Source organism: Pituophis catenifer, unplaced genomic scaffold (assembly GCF_029215685.1).
Source record: "Pituophis catenifer annectens isolate HBS135680 unplaced genomic scaffold, rPitCat1.0.hap2 SCAF_7, whole genome shotgun sequence".
Classification (NCBI taxonomy): domain Eukaryota; kingdom Metazoa; phylum Chordata; class Lepidosauria; order Squamata; family Colubridae; genus Pituophis; species Pituophis catenifer.
In genome coordinates this window covers 6,396,368-6,415,594 of record NW_027256887.1, presented here as the reverse complement: position 1 = coordinate 6,415,594, position 19,227 = coordinate 6,396,368, and the positions used below count along the sequence as shown (strand labels likewise).

At 41.0% G+C, this 19,227-nt stretch overlaps 1 protein-coding gene across 1 annotated transcript in view; it reads right to left on the bottom strand.

The window, feature by feature from the left end:
* RELN (reelin) overlaps nt 1–19,227 on the bottom strand; it is a 290,109-nt gene that overhangs the window by 59,728 nt on the left and 211,154 nt on the right. The window contains exons 40-42 of the mRNA XM_070947738.1: nt 15,653–15,873; nt 14,958–15,105; nt 4,552–4,810 (exon numbers count right to left, since the gene is read on the bottom strand). Of these exons, the coding sequence (XP_070803839.1) occupies nt 4,552–4,810; nt 14,958–15,105; nt 15,653–15,873 (628 nt within the window). The remainder of the gene's footprint in view (nt 1–4,551; nt 4,811–14,957; nt 15,106–15,652; nt 15,874–19,227) is intronic.

Below are 19,227 nucleotides of genomic sequence, written 5' to 3'. Positions count from 1 at the left end.
CAGCTGAGCATGCGTTTAAATATTTTTGGGTAGGGCCTATTTTTCTACTTGCATTTTTTACGTGCTTTCGAACTGCTAGGTTGGCAGAAGCTGGGACAAGTAACAGGAGCTCACCCCGTTATGCGGCGCTAGGGATTCGAACCGCTGAACTGCCAACCTTTCGATCGACAAACTCAGCATCTTAGCCACTGAGCCACCACATCCCTTCATCCCTATGTTAGAAATTGAGATATTTCTTTGTAAAGAAAGAGGTTATTGAAAGAAGAGTTAGATTAAAACAGGCATTGCCTGTTTATTCTTTATTCAATATCGAATAAAGCTGAAAGATTAACGGAATGAGGCTATGGAACAAGGGACCGTTTGCTCTGTAATTACTCTGTAATTTTTCCCGAGTTTTAATAAAGAGTGCTGACTGTCTCTTACATTCAGTATGACTTAATTTTTAAAAAATTGCCTGCAGTTATAAACAGCAGATATTCCGCATAACAAGTTATGTCATAAACAAATGGGAGCCCGAAATATGCTTCGCAGGGAGGCAATTTAAAAAAAAACAACATATTTTTGCTCTGAGCCTCTCCTAAATAGATTAAGAGGTGCAGTAAATTTTCCATAAATGGCTCTTAATGCCCTGTAAGCAAAGAATTATTTGCAAATTATTATCCGTAATTATATTGCGAAGTTGCTTAAGATCTTCTAAATTGTATAGAACCGCAATCAAAGTTGCTGGGAACGAAGCTTCAATACTTGGTATAATACAAATAATTCCAAGTTGAAATTAATAATAGATGCTTTAATGTTGCTTTTAGTCTGAATGGAAAAGTAGCATACAGGTAGTGTTCAAATTACAATGGTTTTGTTTAGTAACCGTTCAAAGCTACAACAGCACTGAGAAAAACTGACTTTTGGTCATTTTTCTTGCTTACAATCATTGTAGCATCCCCATAGTGACGTGATACAATTTAGACCCTTGGAAACTGACTCATATTTATGACGGTTGCTGTGTTCCAGATGCACTTAATAACAGTGTTGGTAACTTAATAACTGCAGTGCTTCACTTAACAACTGTAGAAAGGAAGGTCGTAAAATGGGGCAAAACTCTCTTAACCACTGTCTCACTTGGCAACAGAAATTTTGGACTCAGTTGCGGTCGTAAGTCGAGGACTGCTGGTACTGTTTTTCCCCCCCCTTGTCAAAATTAATTACTCGCCTACTTTTTGAAACCGTTTTAATATTATTTATTCTGATCAGATCTAATTAACAGAGAGTGACTGTGAACTTCTAATCACTTTTCTTCCTGTAAGCAAAAGGGAGAGGAAAATATATATTTGTATTGCTGGCATTTGTTCCTGCCATGAATTTGATATCCAAATATTTTGGGGAATTTTAAGCAGAGGCAGATGGCTCAGAATTAAACATCACAACATGTAAATATAAAACATAATTATTCCAACTCCTTCCTTAAGACTGTTTTTACAGTAGCTCTTGGCCACAGTAGAATCTGCTTTAATTTCCCCCAGCCTATAGTTTTTAGATGTATTGGAATTATAACTTTCTGAATAGCCATGTCTATTAAAACTTAAGTATTGATTATTAATTTCCTGCTGAAGCAGGGGGTTGGACTAGAAGACTTCCAAGGTCCCTTCCAATTCTCTTATTCTATTCTATTCTATTCTATTCTATTCTATTCTATTCTATTCTATTCTATTCTATTCTATTCTATTCTATTCTATTCCATTCCATTCCATTCCATTCCATTCCATTCCATTCCATATTCTCTTCTCTTCTCTTCTCTTCTCTTCTCTTCTCTTCTCTCCTCTCCTCTCCTCTCCTCTCCTCTCCTCTCCTCTCCTCTCCTCTCCTCTCCTCTCCTCTCCTCTCCCCTTCCCTTCATTAATGTAGGGGTTTGAGACCTGCCAATAGTGGTTTTCACTTACCTTCACTACCAGTTTGGAACTGTGAGCGCTCGTGCACACGCTTCACTCGCGTGATGACGTGGGTGGGCGGAGCCTTCCACCACCACTACTATCGATTCGCCCGAACCGGGGCGAACTGGTAGAAACCCACCACTGAGACCCGCGCTCTGAGCAACGGGGTGAGCTCCTATTCCTGCCTCAGCTCCTGCTCATCTAAGCAGTTTGAAAGCACACAAATGCAAGTAGATAAATAGGTATCATTTTGGTGGGAAAGTAATGGTGTTCTGTGTGTCTCAGCATGTACTCAAGCCGGCCAAATGACCACGGAAATTGTTTTCGGACAGCGCTGGCTCCCTCGACCAAGAAACGGAGATGATCTCTGTGCCCTTAGAGTCCAACACAACTGGACTCTACTGACAGGGAAACCTTTACCTTTTTTTGAAAAATGTAAACTATAGTTGTCATCCTGACAAATTTGTAGCATGGGAGGAGTGTCTGTGTTTGTGCGCTCTCTGCTGCAATCTCAGCCTAGATTGTGTTCCACTTACAAAACAAGTAGAGCTTCGATCAGGATGCTCAACATCTTACAGATTTTGACTTCTCGTGCAGAAACCATTGAGAAAGGCGACTTTAGAAGAGGGAATTAAAAACGATTGATGCAAAGTGCTTTGGAAAAAGCATCACGTCTACTGATTGACAGTTTCCCACCATTGGTTTTAAAAAGTTTTTTTTCCCCCAGCGACAGTTTCCCATCATTGTCAGCTTGCATATCATTGAAAGGTTCTTGCCCTGCCTTCTGATGCTTTGGTAAATAGGCTGTCCCCCTCATCTCTGTGACAGCCCCTCAAATATTGGACCACTGCTTCAACGGATAATTAGAACTGCAGAAGAAACAATGGCTACCAACCTGCCTTCCATTGAGGACCTCTATACTGCACGAGTCAAAAAGAGGGCTGTGAAAATATCTACAGACCCCTCGCATCCTGGACATAAATTGTTTCAACTTCTACCCTCAAAACGATGCTATAGAGCACTGCACACCAGAACAACTAGACACAAGAACAGATTTTTCTTGAATGCCATCACTCTGCTAAACAACTAATTCCCTCAACACTGTCAATTTATCTACTAATAGTGTATTATTATTATTATTCTCATCCTTACTAGTACCTATCTCTTCCCAACTATATCCATGTTGCTTGTATCTTTACAACTTATATTGTTTTTATTGTTTCCTAGTATGATTTGATTGCTTATTAGTATCCTATGACTATCACTAAGTGTTGTATCTTATCATTCTTGATGAATATATTTTATTTTTTCTCTATGTTCACTGAAAGCATATGCACCAAAGACAAATTTTTTGTGTGTCCAATCACACTTGGCCAATAAAGAATTCTATTCATATCTCCCCTAGTCCTTCCTTTCACTAGGCTAGACATTATAATAATATCTAGGAACGGAATAATCTTTTGACAGTATAAAGGACAAAGAAACATCATGGATGGAACCCTGTTTTCACGGTTTTCATTTTTTCAGAATAAAATCTCAACTCGCAAAGCATCCCTGGTCTGCTCTTGAGTTCCCATAGGCCAGGGGGGATGGGAAACTGGCAAAATGGCATGGCAGCCAAAGACAGATGCACATTCCATGCTTATCTCTCTCAAGGCTGTATCCCAGGGTTACCCACAGCAGCCGAAGGGGAGTGACCTCTACAACCTGCGAAATTGCTCCGTTGGCAAATGTGATTGATGACACACCCTAGGGCAAGTGGGGAAACAGGATCATAATTGAGGCATAAATTATGTAGGGTCAGAGCTGGTTTCACTTGGGAACGTGCCAACATGAAGCTCCTAATGAATAACTGGATTTCTTTTGAAGCTTGGCTCCAGAGGCGCATGATTTAATTAGGGCATCTGTCGGAACCCTGACATAAACAATAGTGCTCTAAAAGAATACTGAACATCGGGATTAACCATGTCTTATGTTTTCAGCTAAAAAGGATGACTGTTGTGGTCCGCCAGCAGCCTGCGGAGCTGTCAGCGGAGTCAGACAGTGAGGAGGCTGGGGAGGAACATGGGCCAGTCCTGGAGTCTGGGGAAGGCCCGGACGAGGGCTCTGCGTCGGAGGCAGAGATGGGGCCAGGGCCATCTGGGAGTGATGCACAGACTCCGGAGCCCCCAGAGATGGGCAATGGAGAGGCAGAGGAACAGGGGGAGCCTGTTCCTAGCGCACGCATGTGCAGAGCTTCCAGAATGCAAGAGTAGCTAAAGCAAAAGGGACGACTCGGGAGTAAGGCCAGGAGATGATTGGCCTCTCCCATAAGGCTTAAAAGAGAAACAAAGACACTTGGGCCTTTTGCAGGAAAGCAACGTTGCTAACTCAGTTTCCAGTCGGCATCTCTTGTTTGTTTCTGAACTCCGTGGGGCTTTGCCAAGTAAGGCCTTTGGCAACATGTCAAAGAAGATAAAGTTTGGTGATTATCCCGAAGGACTTCTTCCGAAGGAGTTTTTTTGCAACTAATTGGGACTCAGCTGGGAATGAAAGTAATTCTCAGCTGTTACAATAAAATAGTTTTTTTGGGGACTAATTGTATATTGTAATGACTCAGTAAGCCTAGATCACAACAACGACTTACCTGGTCAATGACCCAAGGGCTGTAGAAATGCCCGTTCTCAGAAGGTTGCCACCAGCGGAGACGCGTAGAGGGAGAACGAGCTTTTAGAGGGATTTCCAAAGCAATGTACCGTCCGATATTGCTTGAATTGCTGAAGAGAAATTCCTGGAGTAGATTCCATCGGAGTCCACCATTAAGGGAATATTGTAACAACACCGGCTGACTCCTGGGATCGGGTATGGCTTTGCCACATCCCAGTCTCATGAAGAATTGCACAAATCTACATTAAGCACGAAAGAGCCCAAAATCAGAAGAAATATATTATTACTTTTGCTTGTACAAGACAATAAGTCATTCCTTTTTTGCCACAATGAATAACACTATATTGTTATGCTATGCTGGATATATATCAATGTGGCTTAAGCCTTTGCCTCATTTTATTTTAATACACCACTTGCTTTTACTCTTTGTATTTCATTTATCCATTAGAGTGGCATCAAAAGAATTTTTTTTAAAGCTATTTTTCCTCCAGGCGTCAGCATGGAATCAATAAATAGACCGATTTACTTATAGAGCGAACGTCCTACTAAATTTGAATCTACATTGAAATTTCGTGATTTTAGCCCAGAAACTTGGCAGCGTATAAAAGACAAAGCATAAAACACACAGCCCCGAGCTACATCCGTTTGTTTATTAATATACATACCATCTTCCAGTTTTCCAGAAGATGGAAATGCAGCTTCGTAAAACCCAAAACGACGGGTAACGGTTCCAAGACAGGATTTATGGAATTATATACTGCTTCATTGAGTACATACAATGAAGGGCCAATTGCAGAGATCAAAGACATGCCAAAGAATAACGCTCAACAGATAACCAAAATTTATTTCACATCCGTAATAAAATATTATTACATTTAAAATGTAAATACGGAGCTGGCATTTCTTCTTATTTTTTTTCCGTTATATTTAAGCTAGAGTTGGTCCATACATATAGCACAAAGTGACAGCTCTCAACAAGGGTTTGTTTATCTGAATTCACAAGAGAAGGAAAATTAGGCATTTTTTCTATCACTTCACAGAAGGCATTCAAATGCCACGGCCCTCTTGCTTTTAAGCGGGATAATTTGCCACAAAAACGCGATGTGGTATTTTTCCAGTGGTTTCATTTTATAGGGACAGTTTACTTTCTAGTTGGAAAATGCAATACATATAAATTAAGCCCTGTAGCAGAGAAAAAGAAAAATATGCAGAAGAGGAAGTAGTGTGAAGCCTTATGTTAATAAAAGAAGTCCAGAAGACACAAAGGCCGTATTAAAATGCATTTTTTACAGAGTTTTAAATCTATTTTTCATCACAAGATACCGAGGGTTAAAATACATGTTTGAAGAAAATAGGATTTTTTTTTAGATGCTTAAAGTCCGAGGGGGATAATTTCAAGCCCACCCAGTAACTTGTAAACAGGAGCTTTAATTTTAAACTAGTTTACATACTTTTTTTGTTCTTTTTAAACCTCACTCATCACAGAATTTCTAATCAGGTGCAAAAGATGCTAGAATTTAACAGTTGCTATTTTAAATAGCTCAACACCAGCTTGTTCAGAATCTGGCACTTATTAATCGTAAATAAATGTTGGCAGTTCAAAGCAAGCTTGAAAATATTTTGGAACTCCAAAACGAAGTATCCAAAGACATCTTGGCAATAAACGCCACATTTTAAACATGGTTCACTGTCGAGCGGCCCATTACTGAGCAGTTAGTATGCAAGAGAGTTCAATCTGTTAAGATTAAAAAGTTATTTATACTACAGGAGATGTCTCCCCATTAGTGCGGAAACCCATAAAGCCAACTGGAAAAGATTTATAGAAGATGCTTAATGTAATGAAGCGGGCTCTGATGGATGACCACTGGATAACTTTCTATTCACTCTATTCTAAAAAGCAATGCATCCGGCTGGAAAGAGTACAAACTCAGCCAAGGTCCTTTTGGTTCCTCTAGGAGGCCTCTAAGTTGTCAGAAGAAAGGAACATTCTAATGACATACATCTTAAAGGTTGGTTAGGTCAAGGGGATCCACATGAGTTAAAAGTTGTCCATCGTCAAAAGATAAAAGAGATGCTTCAGTAATCTACAAAAAGAATTATGACTGTTTTGCAAAGAAACTCTGTAATGTCAATTAAAATTGATAAATGTATATGACCATATGAATTGCTGACTTCAAAAGAATCCTTTGTCTAGAAGGGTATAAAACCAGTGTACCTAATTCCTGTCTTTGTTCAACGCTTCATGTACAGAGCCTTGAACCTATTGCGCAATATATAAAAATCTGTCTCTGATCAACCCAAAAGTTGTGTTTGTCTTATTAAATCCACAACATTTATGGCACCCTGCAGATGGGACTACAAGGCAGAGAACTTTTGTTCTACCAGACAGCCTGCCTCAGCGGGAATCGACACCTCTCCAAGGAAAATCCACTGGCCGGCCATTAGGACTCCTTTGAAGTCCATGGAGATTCAGTGAGGAGGTGCCGTAAACCCGCTGACGAAGACAGGCCAGTCAAGAATCCTTGAAGGTTGATCAGATACAGAGACTCAACATAAATACATTAAAAAAAAAAGAAGAAGAAAGAAAAAAGAAAGGAAGGAAGAGGAAAAGAAAACAGGTAAGTATAAATCAGAGAGTTAAAGTCTCTCTGTTTAGAGGTACCTACCCATTAAAAGGGTGGAAGAGTGGGGTTTGATCAACCTCCTAGGAGACCAGTTGGCGTGCTGAAGTCTCTGGAATTAAGTATTTAAATATTGGAATTAAGTACTAAGTATTGTGTGTAATCTTATGTGTGGTAAGAGAAAAGAACTAATTGCAGTGTTATGAATTTTCTGATAAACTGACATTCTTAAACAGCCAGAGTTTACTGTTCTTCCCTCCCGGGGTTTAGCAGGCAGTTAAAAAGGTGAAGCCTGTCTAAATGGGAAAACAGATATGATTTGATCAATTTGGTGTGATTTCTGTTAAATATATGTGTATATATATAATGATAGTGTGTAAATTTGAATGGAATTTAATTGATTGTGATATGTGTGGCTGTCAGCAAAGTGAGATGATTTGTGCTTGAGGCTGTGAGAGATATTTGAGATTATTGTAACGGTTGGTTTGCATGAAGTGGGATTTTTTGTATGTGAAATTGGTTTAAACAAAAAGTCTGATTGCAGTACAAATATGAAAAGCCTGTGTGTTGATAAAGTGAGAAATTAGAGAAATACTAATGTTAGTATAGTAATAATACTGTGTTGCTTTGTTGTAAGAATGCTGAATGGAAGAGAGAAGCGAGGCTTCCTTGCGTGCTGTACAACATTTTTTTCCCTCTTCCCCCCCTCTTTTCCTTTGTAAGAGAGAAACAGTTCCTTTTAACTTTTTTTCCTTTCTCTCACCCCCTCCTTTTTTCCCCTGGGAGATGAGAGGCACGAAAGAGTGGGGGGGCTACGGTTTAACCATTTTTTTTCTCTCAGAAAAGCAGCCAGAGAAAGGAGAGGGAAGTGGGTGATCGGCTAATGCTGTTGCTGCTAGGTCTCTTTAATTTGCATATGAAAACTTTTCTGCTCTGAATACAATTTTGATTTTATTTTTTCTGGAAATTTTTGGAGGTTTAAAAACGCTTCATTAAACCTGTACTCAGAATCCTGTTGTTTCGCCAGGCTGGGTTAGCAACATAATTTTAAATCGGATGTTTTAAATTTCTGAGGTTTTAAATTGAGCCGAATCCATTTCATATTTTTAATTATTTTAAATTGGTGTTGTCTTTTTTTTTTAAACAAAATAGGCTGTACACCGCCTTGAGTCCTTCGGGAGAAGGATGGTATAGAAATAAAATTATTTTTATTCTTATTTTTATTCTATCTCAAAGAAATGATTTTGAAAGATTTTTTTAATCTGACTTGCATTTTACTATTGTTTTATTTTTGAAGCTGTCTTTCTTAAATGTTTTTTATGTCTGCGTGCATTCTGCATCCTTAACAGATGGCACGTTTGTTCGTTTGTATGTTTGTTTGTTGTTTATTTGTTTGTTTGCTAATAGCACAAGTTACTGCCCTTTTTGGGAATTGTCACAGAGATGAGTTGGAAATTGTGATGTGTGGTGGGAGAGATTCAGTGGCATTTTTGTCTAAAATGTTGGATTCTGCCTTGAGAGTATGCTTGTTTTTGTTCACTTCAGTTTGCGGGGAGATTAGATAATTGGTGCTGAGGAGCTCATTTGTTTATAGAGGGATATACGGTAGTTGAAGGAAGAGAGGAAGTTTTAAGGGAAGTCAGAAAGTTGCCTTTAAGTTTGTCTACACAGACTTGTGCTGGCTTGGAAATCAGGATGGCAGTGGTAGGAGGAATTGAATGTTATAATAAAGAAGGAGTTAGAGAAAGTAGAATTGATGGAATGGAGAAGGTATGTGATTTGTTTTTGGAAAGTTATGGAAGTTGGCAGATTGAAATGTGGAAGTGCTAAGAAGTAGGAGAGAAGTGGTGATCTGAAGAGAAGTGGTGTTTTTCGTTGACAGAGATCAGATTAAGTGAACAAAGCATTTGAATACACTTAATCAGTGAAGGGAGTGTTGGAAGATTTGAGAAGCTCAATATTAAAAGCACAAGAAAATTCCCCTAAAGAAAATAGGCAGAAACTCAGGCAGAGTTCAGCCCCCACCTTTACCAATGGGCCATTAAGAAACTGAGACGCCACCTTAATTTCCACAACAAAAGGAAGAACTAATTCCAGGAGTTTTGAATTCAGGAAGGGAAAGCTCTGCCTTTCAGCAATCTTTAAAGGGAAAGACTTTTTTTCCCAACAGGAGTAGTAAACAAAAATCACTCCTGATAGAAAGGAGGGGTAGCGTCTCCGCCTCCATCTATAAACAAGCAAGAATTAAGACAATTCTATGCAAAATTAATTGAATCTGGATCTTGGAGTTTGAAAGGGGAGGGACATGAAAGAGGAAGCCTTAAAAATTTGAAACAGGCTTTAACCAGGGCTCCTGTATTGGGTTTGCCAAATTTGGAAAAGCCATTCGGTCTCTTTGTAGACACACACACACACACACACACACACACACACACACACACACACATACACACACACACAAATTGAATTGCACGAGGGGTGTTGGCTCAGAAAGTAGGCAATTGACCTTTGGAGGGAGCCCTCATTGTAAACACCCCACATCAAGTCAGAACTATCCTTCAGTGGTGGTTATCTGATTCAAAATTCTAAACAAAAATGAAACAATTTTAATGCAGCAGACAGATTTGATTTTACCTGCAGTTCTCAATTTGAATCAAGCACAGTTCTTAACCAACACCAGATCAATGGATCACCTTGGATGAGAACTTTACGGTGTTGAAATAATTGACTTACATACAAAAACAAGACCTGATTTGGAGGGACACCCCCTGGAGACAAATTGCCTCAAAATTGGTCTGCTCAAACCTTTGAATTGTATTCATTAAATTAAGCTCTATGGACAGGGAGCCTGGATAGCTCAGTGGATAAATGCATTGTAATTTAACACCAGCTGTCTGCAATTACTGTAAATTCGAATCTCACCAGGCTCAAGGTTGACTCAGCCTTCCATCCTTTCTAAGGTAGGTGAATTGAGGACCCAGTTTGTGGGGGGCAATAAGCTGACTTTATGATGGCTATTGCTTAATGCATTGTAACCCTTAGTCTCTGGACATCATTTGGCAAAATATGGGTGGAGTCATTGGGGACTTCAAGCTATTGTACATGAACTTTTAAACTAAGCTATGATTGTATTGGGATATATCCTTTAGTAACATCAATTATAAACAAATGTTTGGTTTGTACAAAGGTGAATGAACATGCTGTCAGAAAACAACAGATGTGTAAGATGTATCACCAGCTTTAAGATCATTTCAATGTATTCATGTGGATTTTACAGAATTACCAAAAGTGGGGAGTGTAAAATATTTATTAGTCATAATGAACCACCTCACAGGGTGGGCTGCAGCTTTTATCTGCAGTAATGCTACAGCAACAGTGGTGTCAAGAGTTTTACCCAACCTAGACAGATTATCATCATATGAACTGTTGTTTGGAGTAGTTTTCACTACAGGAAGCATATGCATTACTTCCTTGGAAACCAGAGACAAAGTATTGAAACAATATGTGTATAACCTGTCCAGATATTTTGAAGTTTTTAGGAAACAAGGACTATTAGCCCAAACACCACCTTTGAAGTTTCCAGTCCACAAATTCCACCACGATGATTGGATGTTAATCCAAACTGGACGGAAGTTAGACCCCAAGTGAACGGGCTCAATCTCATCAAGGAAATCCAATGAAGTTGATGATCCAAAGGATCCAGCCACCAGTGGGAATAGCATTCTTCATCATCTGGACTATTTTTGTATTTTTTTTTTCTTTCTTAGGATTCAGTGGTTGCCTATGCTGTTTCCCAACTGAAAAGGACTACAACTGCTCAGATTCCTTTGCGCACTCGCCCAGATGTATTGGTTTTGTAATTGTGTTTTTAAGATCTTAGGAGGACAATCCTGGATCCACTGGATGAGACTGATACCAGGTGACCATCAGCCTTGCTGAATCACTCCGGAAGCTGATTCTCTACGCACGGCAGAAGATTTGTAAAGAGGACAACTGCCTTCACATTGTACATATACATATTATTAGCTTTAATATAATACTTTCTTACACATGCTAATGTTATTAGAAGTTTGGGAGTACATTTTGTGGGTATTTGTTTTTCTAATCTTACTAGTAATTTTGTTTTACATATATAAGGAACGTTTTTGTGGTAGACCTAGGATTTTTATTGCTACTCCTGTTTCCCAAATCACATGCACCACTAACCCTCTCCCTGACGTAGTGAGCTTCACACCATAGTGATTATGATTTGTTTATGGCTTTGGACATTATTCGCACTAGGACTCTCAAGTGAACATAAGATGAACATTGATTCCCCAAGTGGAGACACTTTAGATCAAGTTCGCTACCGCCAAAAATGCATTGTCTATGCATGGGGTTCTTACTTTAGACCTAAGTCAACTCCACCACCTAAGGTTGCACTATTGACATTCCCAGCTGAGGGGGGAATAGATAAGGAAAATGGGCCTCTACAACAATTGCATAGAGGAGACTATATATCACGGATTTTGGAATAAAGTCAAGATTTTGTTAAACAGTATGACCCTACCCTAGGTCAGAAATGCTGCTTATGTTTATCTGCTAGCCCTACATCTTATCATGCTGTTCCTGTCAAACCACAACTCTGGGTTAGAACAAAGGCTACCAGAAATAAACTTTCAGAAGGGAAAGTGGGATGGATGGAATCTGTCCAAGACCATTTCAACCTTCAGAATTTCCACTTTGGTTCAACTTGAAGTCCAAATTAGATTTGTGTATCCTTTTTCCACCTGGAAATACTACCTCTCGATATGTTTTTTGAAGGACCAATTCTCAGAGATAAACAGAAGGACCTCTCACTGGAAGTCCCATTGCAACCACTGGCAGAAATGTTTGTGGCAGGGACTTAGGGGTCTGGACTAATGCAAGGAACTACTGAGTGCATGCCTTTTCCATAAATCTTCTTATGTGGAAAGGATGCATATTTGTGTTTACCAACAAACTGGACAGGAACATGTAACAAATCAGGTGTGGTCAGAGAAATTGCCAAGGAATTGCAGGATAGGGCTTCCAAGATAGGTCAGAGGTTATAAACAACTGACATGTGCTTTTCTTGGTTGCCTGGATCCGGGTGAATTAATATGGCTGTGGCCGGCCTAGCTTTTATTCCTTGTGCAATCCCTATGCTGAAACATCTATAAATAAGAACAGTAAAGGAGATTCAAGTTGAAAAGGAACTAGCTTTGATAGAACGTTTTCTTAATCAACTTGGTCCATATCCTATGGAAGAACATAAAGATTCTGAGGCAGACCCATATGAGGAAATGGAACCTGTAGAAAAAGGTAGAGAATCTCCCCAAGAATCAAGAGAGTAGAAAAACAATCAAGAACTACCTATCCTTTACTTTTATTAATTATCTTTTGTTAGATCCTATATATGGTAGATTTGTTTATTGGAATCTTGTATACTCAGAAGTTAAACTTATATGAGAATAGTGAAAGTTTCTGCATTGAAAAACTTTCAGAGGGGGGAATAATGTAATGAAGCGGGCTCTGATGGATGACCACTGGATAACTTTCTATTCACTCTATTCTAAAAAGCAATGCATCCGGCTGGAAAGAGTACAAACTCAGCCAAGGTCCTTTTGGTTCCTCTAGGAGGCCTCTAAGTTGTCAGAAGAAAGGAACATTCTAATGACATACATCTTAAAGGTTGGTTAGGTCAAGGGGATCCACATGAGTTAAAAGTTGTCCATCGTCAAAAGATAAAAGAGATGCTTCAGTAATCTACAAAAAGAATTATGACTGTTTTGCAAAGAAACTCTGTAATGTCAATTAAAATTGATAAATGTATATGACCATATGAATTGCTGACTTCAAAAGAATCCTTTGTCTAGAAGGGTATAAAACCAGTGTACCTAATTCCTGTCTTTGTTCAACGCTTCATGTACAGAGCCTTGAACCTATTGCGCAATATATAAAAATCTGTCTCTGATCAACCCAAAAGTTGTGTTTGTCTTATTAAATCCACAACATGCTTGGTTTGTAAAAAAAAAAGAAAAAAAAAGAAAATATTTCACAGGAAACTCTCTTCTCCGGGTAGCCCTCAATTTAGGACCACAATTGAAACCAAAAGTTCTGTGGATAACCGAGTAAGTTTTGTTCCATTTTACAACTTTATTTGCCACAGTTGTTAAGTGAATCACTGCGGTTGTTAAATTAATAACCCGGTTGTAAAATGAATCTGGACTCCCCATGGATTTGCTTGTCAGAAGGTCGCGAAAGGGGATCACGTGACCTTGGAACCCCGCAACCGTCATAAATACGAGCCACTTTCCAAGTGGCTGCGAATTCTGATCATGTGACGGTGGGATGTTAAAACAGTTTTAAGTGTGAAAAACGGTCCTAAGTCACTTTTTTTCAGTGCTGTTATAATTCTGAATGGTTACTAATTGAATGGTTGTAAATTGAGGACTACCTGCATGTTTTATCTCCCAACAGGTGATGTGACAAGAATAGAATGATAAATAAAACTTTTGAAAATGGCTGAAAATGGCCCGAAAAACAGCCTGAAAATGGCCCGAAAAACAGCCTGAAAATGGCCCGAAAAACAGCCTGAAAATGGCCTGAAAAACTGTCTAAAAGTGGCCTGAAAAACAGCCTTAAAACAGCCCCAAAAAACAGCCTGAAAATGGCCCGAAAAACAGCCTGAAAATGGCCTGAAAAACAGTCTAAAAGTGGCCTGAAAAACAGCCTTAAAACAGCCCAAAAAACAGCCTGAAAATGGCCTGAGAAACAGCCTGAAAATGGCCCAAAAATGGCCTGAAAATGGCCTGAAAAACAGTCTGAAAATGGCCTGAAAAACAGCCTTAAAACAGGCCAAAAACATCCTGAAAAACATCCTGAAAATAGCCCAAAAAACAGCCTGAAAATGGCCTGAAAAACAGTCTAAAAGTGGCCTGAAAAACAGCCTTAAAACAGCCCAAAAAAACAGCCTGAAAATGGCCCGAAAAACAGCCTGAAAATGGCCCAAAACGGCCTGAAAATGGCCTGAAAAACAGTCTGAAAATGGCCTGAAAAACAGCCTTAAAACAGGCCAAAAACATCCTGAAAAACATCCTGAAAATAGCCCAAAAAACAGGGTGAAAATGGCCTGAAAAACAGTCTGAAAGTGGCCCGAAAAATAGTCTGAAAATGGCCTGAAAAACAGCCTGAAAATAGCCCGAAAAGCAGCCTGAAAATGACCTGAAAAAACAGCCTGAAAATGGCCTGAATAGCAGTCTGAAAATGGCCCCAAAACAGCCTGAAAATGGCCTGAAAATGTCTGAAAATGGCCTGAAAAACAGCCTGAAAATAGCCCCAAAACAGCCTGAAAATGGCCTGAAAAACAGCCTGAAAATAGCCTGAAAAACAGTCTGAAAATGGCCCCAAAACAGCCTGAAAACGGCCTGAAAAACACCCTGAAAATAGTCCGAAAAACAGGCTGAAAATGGCCTGAAAAAACAGCCTGAAAATGGCCCGAAAAACAACCGGAAAATGGCGCCAAAAATGGCCTGCGAAAGGCCCCAAAAACGGCCTGTTTTTTGGCCATTTTTGGGGCCGTTTTCAGGCTGTTTTCCAGCGCTCCAGTGCCTGTGAGACCAGAAGAGCAGCTGGCGAAGGCGCACGTGCCCACAGAGAGGATTCTGCATGCCACCTCTGGCACGTGTGCCATAGGTTCGCCATCACGGCCCTAGAGAAAGGAGTCAATGCAATTGTACTTGATCTATTTGTGAACGGGAGTTACCTAGCTTGGGATAAATCCAGATCTTGGGTCATCAACATCCGCAACCCTTCCTCGTTAAAGAAGAGGTTGTTCCCTCCGGACAGGATTCCACATTTTCTGGATGGTTTTCCGCCACTCACCAGTAAGAACCTGTCCGACTCCAGTTGACCTGAATGCAAACAGAGATTGACACTGCTTTAGGAATGACCCCGAGGCATTTCTGCTAGGAATTGGAAATTGGATATCTCTGCATAAATGAATAAATGGCTTGGTCAATTTCCTATAAAGTTTGATTTTGTCCAGCGGATTAAATTTAGCCGGTCTGGATTAATGTTTATTTATTATTTTTATTTATTATGGCCTGAATCAATGAGCTCATCTTGATGATTTGGCACCAGGACATTTTTTCCCACAAAACCTAAGTACGCTCACCATACCTTCAGAGTGGAATGGCTCACTAGGTTACAATGCTGGGCTGAAAATCGGCATACTTGCGTTCGAGTTCTGTTGCTGTCATGTGACGGGGTGAGCTCCCGTCACACGCTCTAGCTCCTGCAGTTCAAAAATGGGCAACCACGGGTAGATAAATGTATACCACTTCAGTGGGCATTTTCACAGGGACATAAAAGGTACCCCTAACTGGGCACCCCCCAGGCAATGATGATGTCACCAGCAAATCCTTTCACCATGGAAGCACTTTGGTCTTAGTACTCTACCTTCAAAATCATCCTTGAGAAAATCAGGGTTCTTGGTGGTTATTCTACAAGTGGGTCCAGAATATCCAGGATCACAGATGCACTTGCTACCATTGATACAACTGCCGTGTCCACTGCACATCTCCTCACACTGTGGCCCTATGTATACGTTGTCAATGGCCCAGGTCACCGGTTGAGACCCAGCGGGATAAAATCCTTGGTACCATCTGAATCTCACCAAGCTGAAACAGACAGTTGCCATTAACTCTTATCATCTTGCGTTATAGAATGTGCTTTGAGGATCGTTCCGTAGGTGGCAGCAATGCTAGCAAAACCATAACCAATAACTTTTTATACTTTTAGCGCCAAGAAAAGGAATGAAAAAGATTCAAGCTGCAAATTTACATTTACAATTTATGTAACTGCTGATAATTTCTCCCTTCACCAGAAAAGACAAAATACGTTTAATGCTGTCCTGATGACAGAGTACGGGCAGTGGTGGGATTCAGCCGGTTCGGGCTAGTTCAGGTAAACCAGCTGGCTGGCCCCGCCCCTTCCCACCCCTTCCCGGTGTCCCCACGTGCCCCATTTTGGCTCCCAGGTAAGTGCAGGGAGGCCTACTAGGCCCAAAACGGGCTGCGGGGGGGGAGGGGCAGGGAGGCGCAGCCCCCCCATGGCCCATTTTTGCTCCCAGGAGGCTGCAGGGGACCTACTAGGCCCAAAATGGGGCACGGGGAGGGGGGGCAGCGTGGGCACCCCATGGCCCATTTTTGCTCCCAGGAGGCTGCAGGGAGGCCTATTAGGCTCAAAACGTGGCCTCCTTTTGTTCCCAGGAGATTTTGAATGTACACTAATCGGCATACAATAAAATGGAAAATACAGTAATATTTCCTTTCCAACCCTATCGTTGTATGGTCTATTACTAACTTCTGGAAAGTTCCTAGAAGATAAGTCGTTACAGAAAGGCACTGGGCAGAAAAACAAGGAATGAGGGTTTTGAGCCATTCTACTTTTATAGCTGAGCTGGTGTTAACTTAACATTGGTTTTTATATATATATATAAATACACACATTTTTGCATTGCTGCAAGTTGTCGTGAAGAGCATGATTCTATTTGTTTCTACTGCTGAACATTCTTATCTCAAGGGTGTATCAGTGCTGGGTTGCCCCCGGTTTGGACCGGTTTGCAAGAACCGGTAATAAAACCGGCGGGAGGCTCCGCCCACTGACCCGGATGTCATCAGGAAGTTTCTGCACATGCGCAAAAGCTTCTGCGCATGCACAGAAGCGCGTCCCGGTGCAAACTGGTAGTAAAGGTAAGTAGAACCCACCCCTGGGGTGTATGTGTATGTGTGTATGTGTGAGGGGCTTGTGGTAGGTCAGTGCAGCAAGAAAATAAACTGTCCTTCATCAACGTTGAAAGTCGGGCAAAGAAAACAACAACAACAGTCCAATAATATGGGATATGCTTGTGTGGTTTTGGCACACAACTCTGGTAGGCATTTGGCTCTCCTCTTTGATTGACAGGCTGGAAAATTAGAGAAAAGGTTTGCGAAAGTGACTTGCAACAGCAGGGATGCTAAACATTCTGGGATAAAAGGCGATTAAAAAATGCATGTTCGCATTTAAAAATTAAATATTTTGGTTAATTATTAAACAACGGGGCGGGGGGGGGAAGGTGTTTCTTTAGTTTTGCTCCAGTTTTTCAAGGGATTTGTAAGGTCTGCTGTATTTTTTTTTAGCATTTGTCACTCGGCAGAAATGCTTCCTCTCACAGATGATATATGCACATTGATCGTTGGTGGAGATTCTCAACAATCCAGGTGATGGTTGTGCGAAAGGTGCTTTTTTTTTCAAGAGGCAACTGGACTTTCTGGTTTTTCTTGGGAGACTTTTCGCTTCTCATCCGGTTCGCTGCCCGGTTGCTGGGTGGGCGTGGCCATGGGGGTGTGGCCTCCTTGGCTTCCTGCACCACGGCCAGGGGACAATGTTTTCACCCTTCCCAGGCTTCGGAGGATTTCCTCAAGCCTCCAGGAGGACAAAAACAGTTTCCCCCGGGTACCAGAGGGCCTATGGAGGCCAAAAATGGACCCACTTCCAGACTTCCAGTACTTCTGGTAGGCCCGTTTTTCGCCCTCCCCAGGCACCAGAAGCTTTCCTCGAGCCTCCAGGAGGGTGAAATATAAAAAAGGAAAGAATGAATATGTCAATGTGTTGTGACTCCGACCCCTGAGCCCATCTTATCGGAGGGAGAAGACTCCGAAGGTGAAGGAGAGGAGTTGGCCAGGCCTCCCTCTCCAGGACCCTCCTCTCTGGCAATGCCTCAGGTGTCTCCCGAGAGAGAAGAGATTGCCCAGGAGCCAGGTATCTCTGAGCAGTCGCAGTTGGACAGTGATGAAGATAAGTCTTGGCTGGATCCACGCCAGTGCCGGAGAGACAAGCGCATGCAGCAGAAAAGGAGGCTTGCCAGAGATTAAGCTGAGTCACTGGACCACACCCCACAGGGGATAAAAGGGGGTGTGGTGGCCATTCAGGCTCTGTGACGGACAAAACTAAACAACTAGCGAGTCGCATTGTATTTCTGAAACTATGTTATCTGCCTGCCTTGGATTTAATATGGCCTGGACTTGACAATTCTTTGACTTTGTGTACTTGTTTTGGTTTATCTGATGGAGGAGGAACACCTCCCTCTGTGAGTAAAGTTCTTGGCAAGCAGCTACTGGGTTGCTGCCAATCCTGTTATCGAAGGAATTTATTGTCTGCAAGTTTTATTTAACCCCTGGCTGACTGTTTGTGTGCGTGTGTGAGACGGGGACAGAACACAATGTATAGAAAATATAAAATTAATATGGGTCTTAATAAATATACTGTAATTAAGAGAGGGGACAAGAAGAAACTGGAATAATATAAAGGGAAAAGAGAGAAAATGTAAATACTAGAAGATCATCACGAAATGGTTGTTAAGAGAATATATTTCTATATATATCTATTATATATATATATATGTATGTTGTATGTCTTGTAATGTCATTTTATGTTATAATAATAAAAAATAAAAAATGTAAAAAAGAAAGAAAGAAAATGGCTTCCCCCAGGCTCCGGATTCCCTCTGGAGTCCAGAAACGGGCCCATTTCTGGACTTCCGGTAGGCCCATTTTTCGCCCTCCCAAATCATCCGCGTGGGCTCTGCACTTACCTGGCATCCAAAACAGGCAGTGTGGAGACTCCTGGGAGTAGTGGAATGGGGTGGGCGAGGTCAGCCAGTCCTTGCAACTGCCAATTCGGTGAACCAGATTAAAATTAACATCCAGCTCACATGAACCGGTCCGAACCGGCTAAATCCCCTGGATTTATATCCCTTGCAGACAGCTGGTCATTTGCATTCTTTTTAGAGAGTCATTGAGGCCACCTGAAGGTGTTTGCCAAAACCTAAGACTTTTTCTCATAACAATACAATGACACTCCATTGGACAATGTGACCTGAATTAATAGGGGGAGGGAGAATTCTATACTTTAATTTTGTGGGTTTGTGCGGGAATTAGACAGATCTGGTTTTGCCCCCATCAGTGCCAAAATGATGTACTCAATAAAGTTTT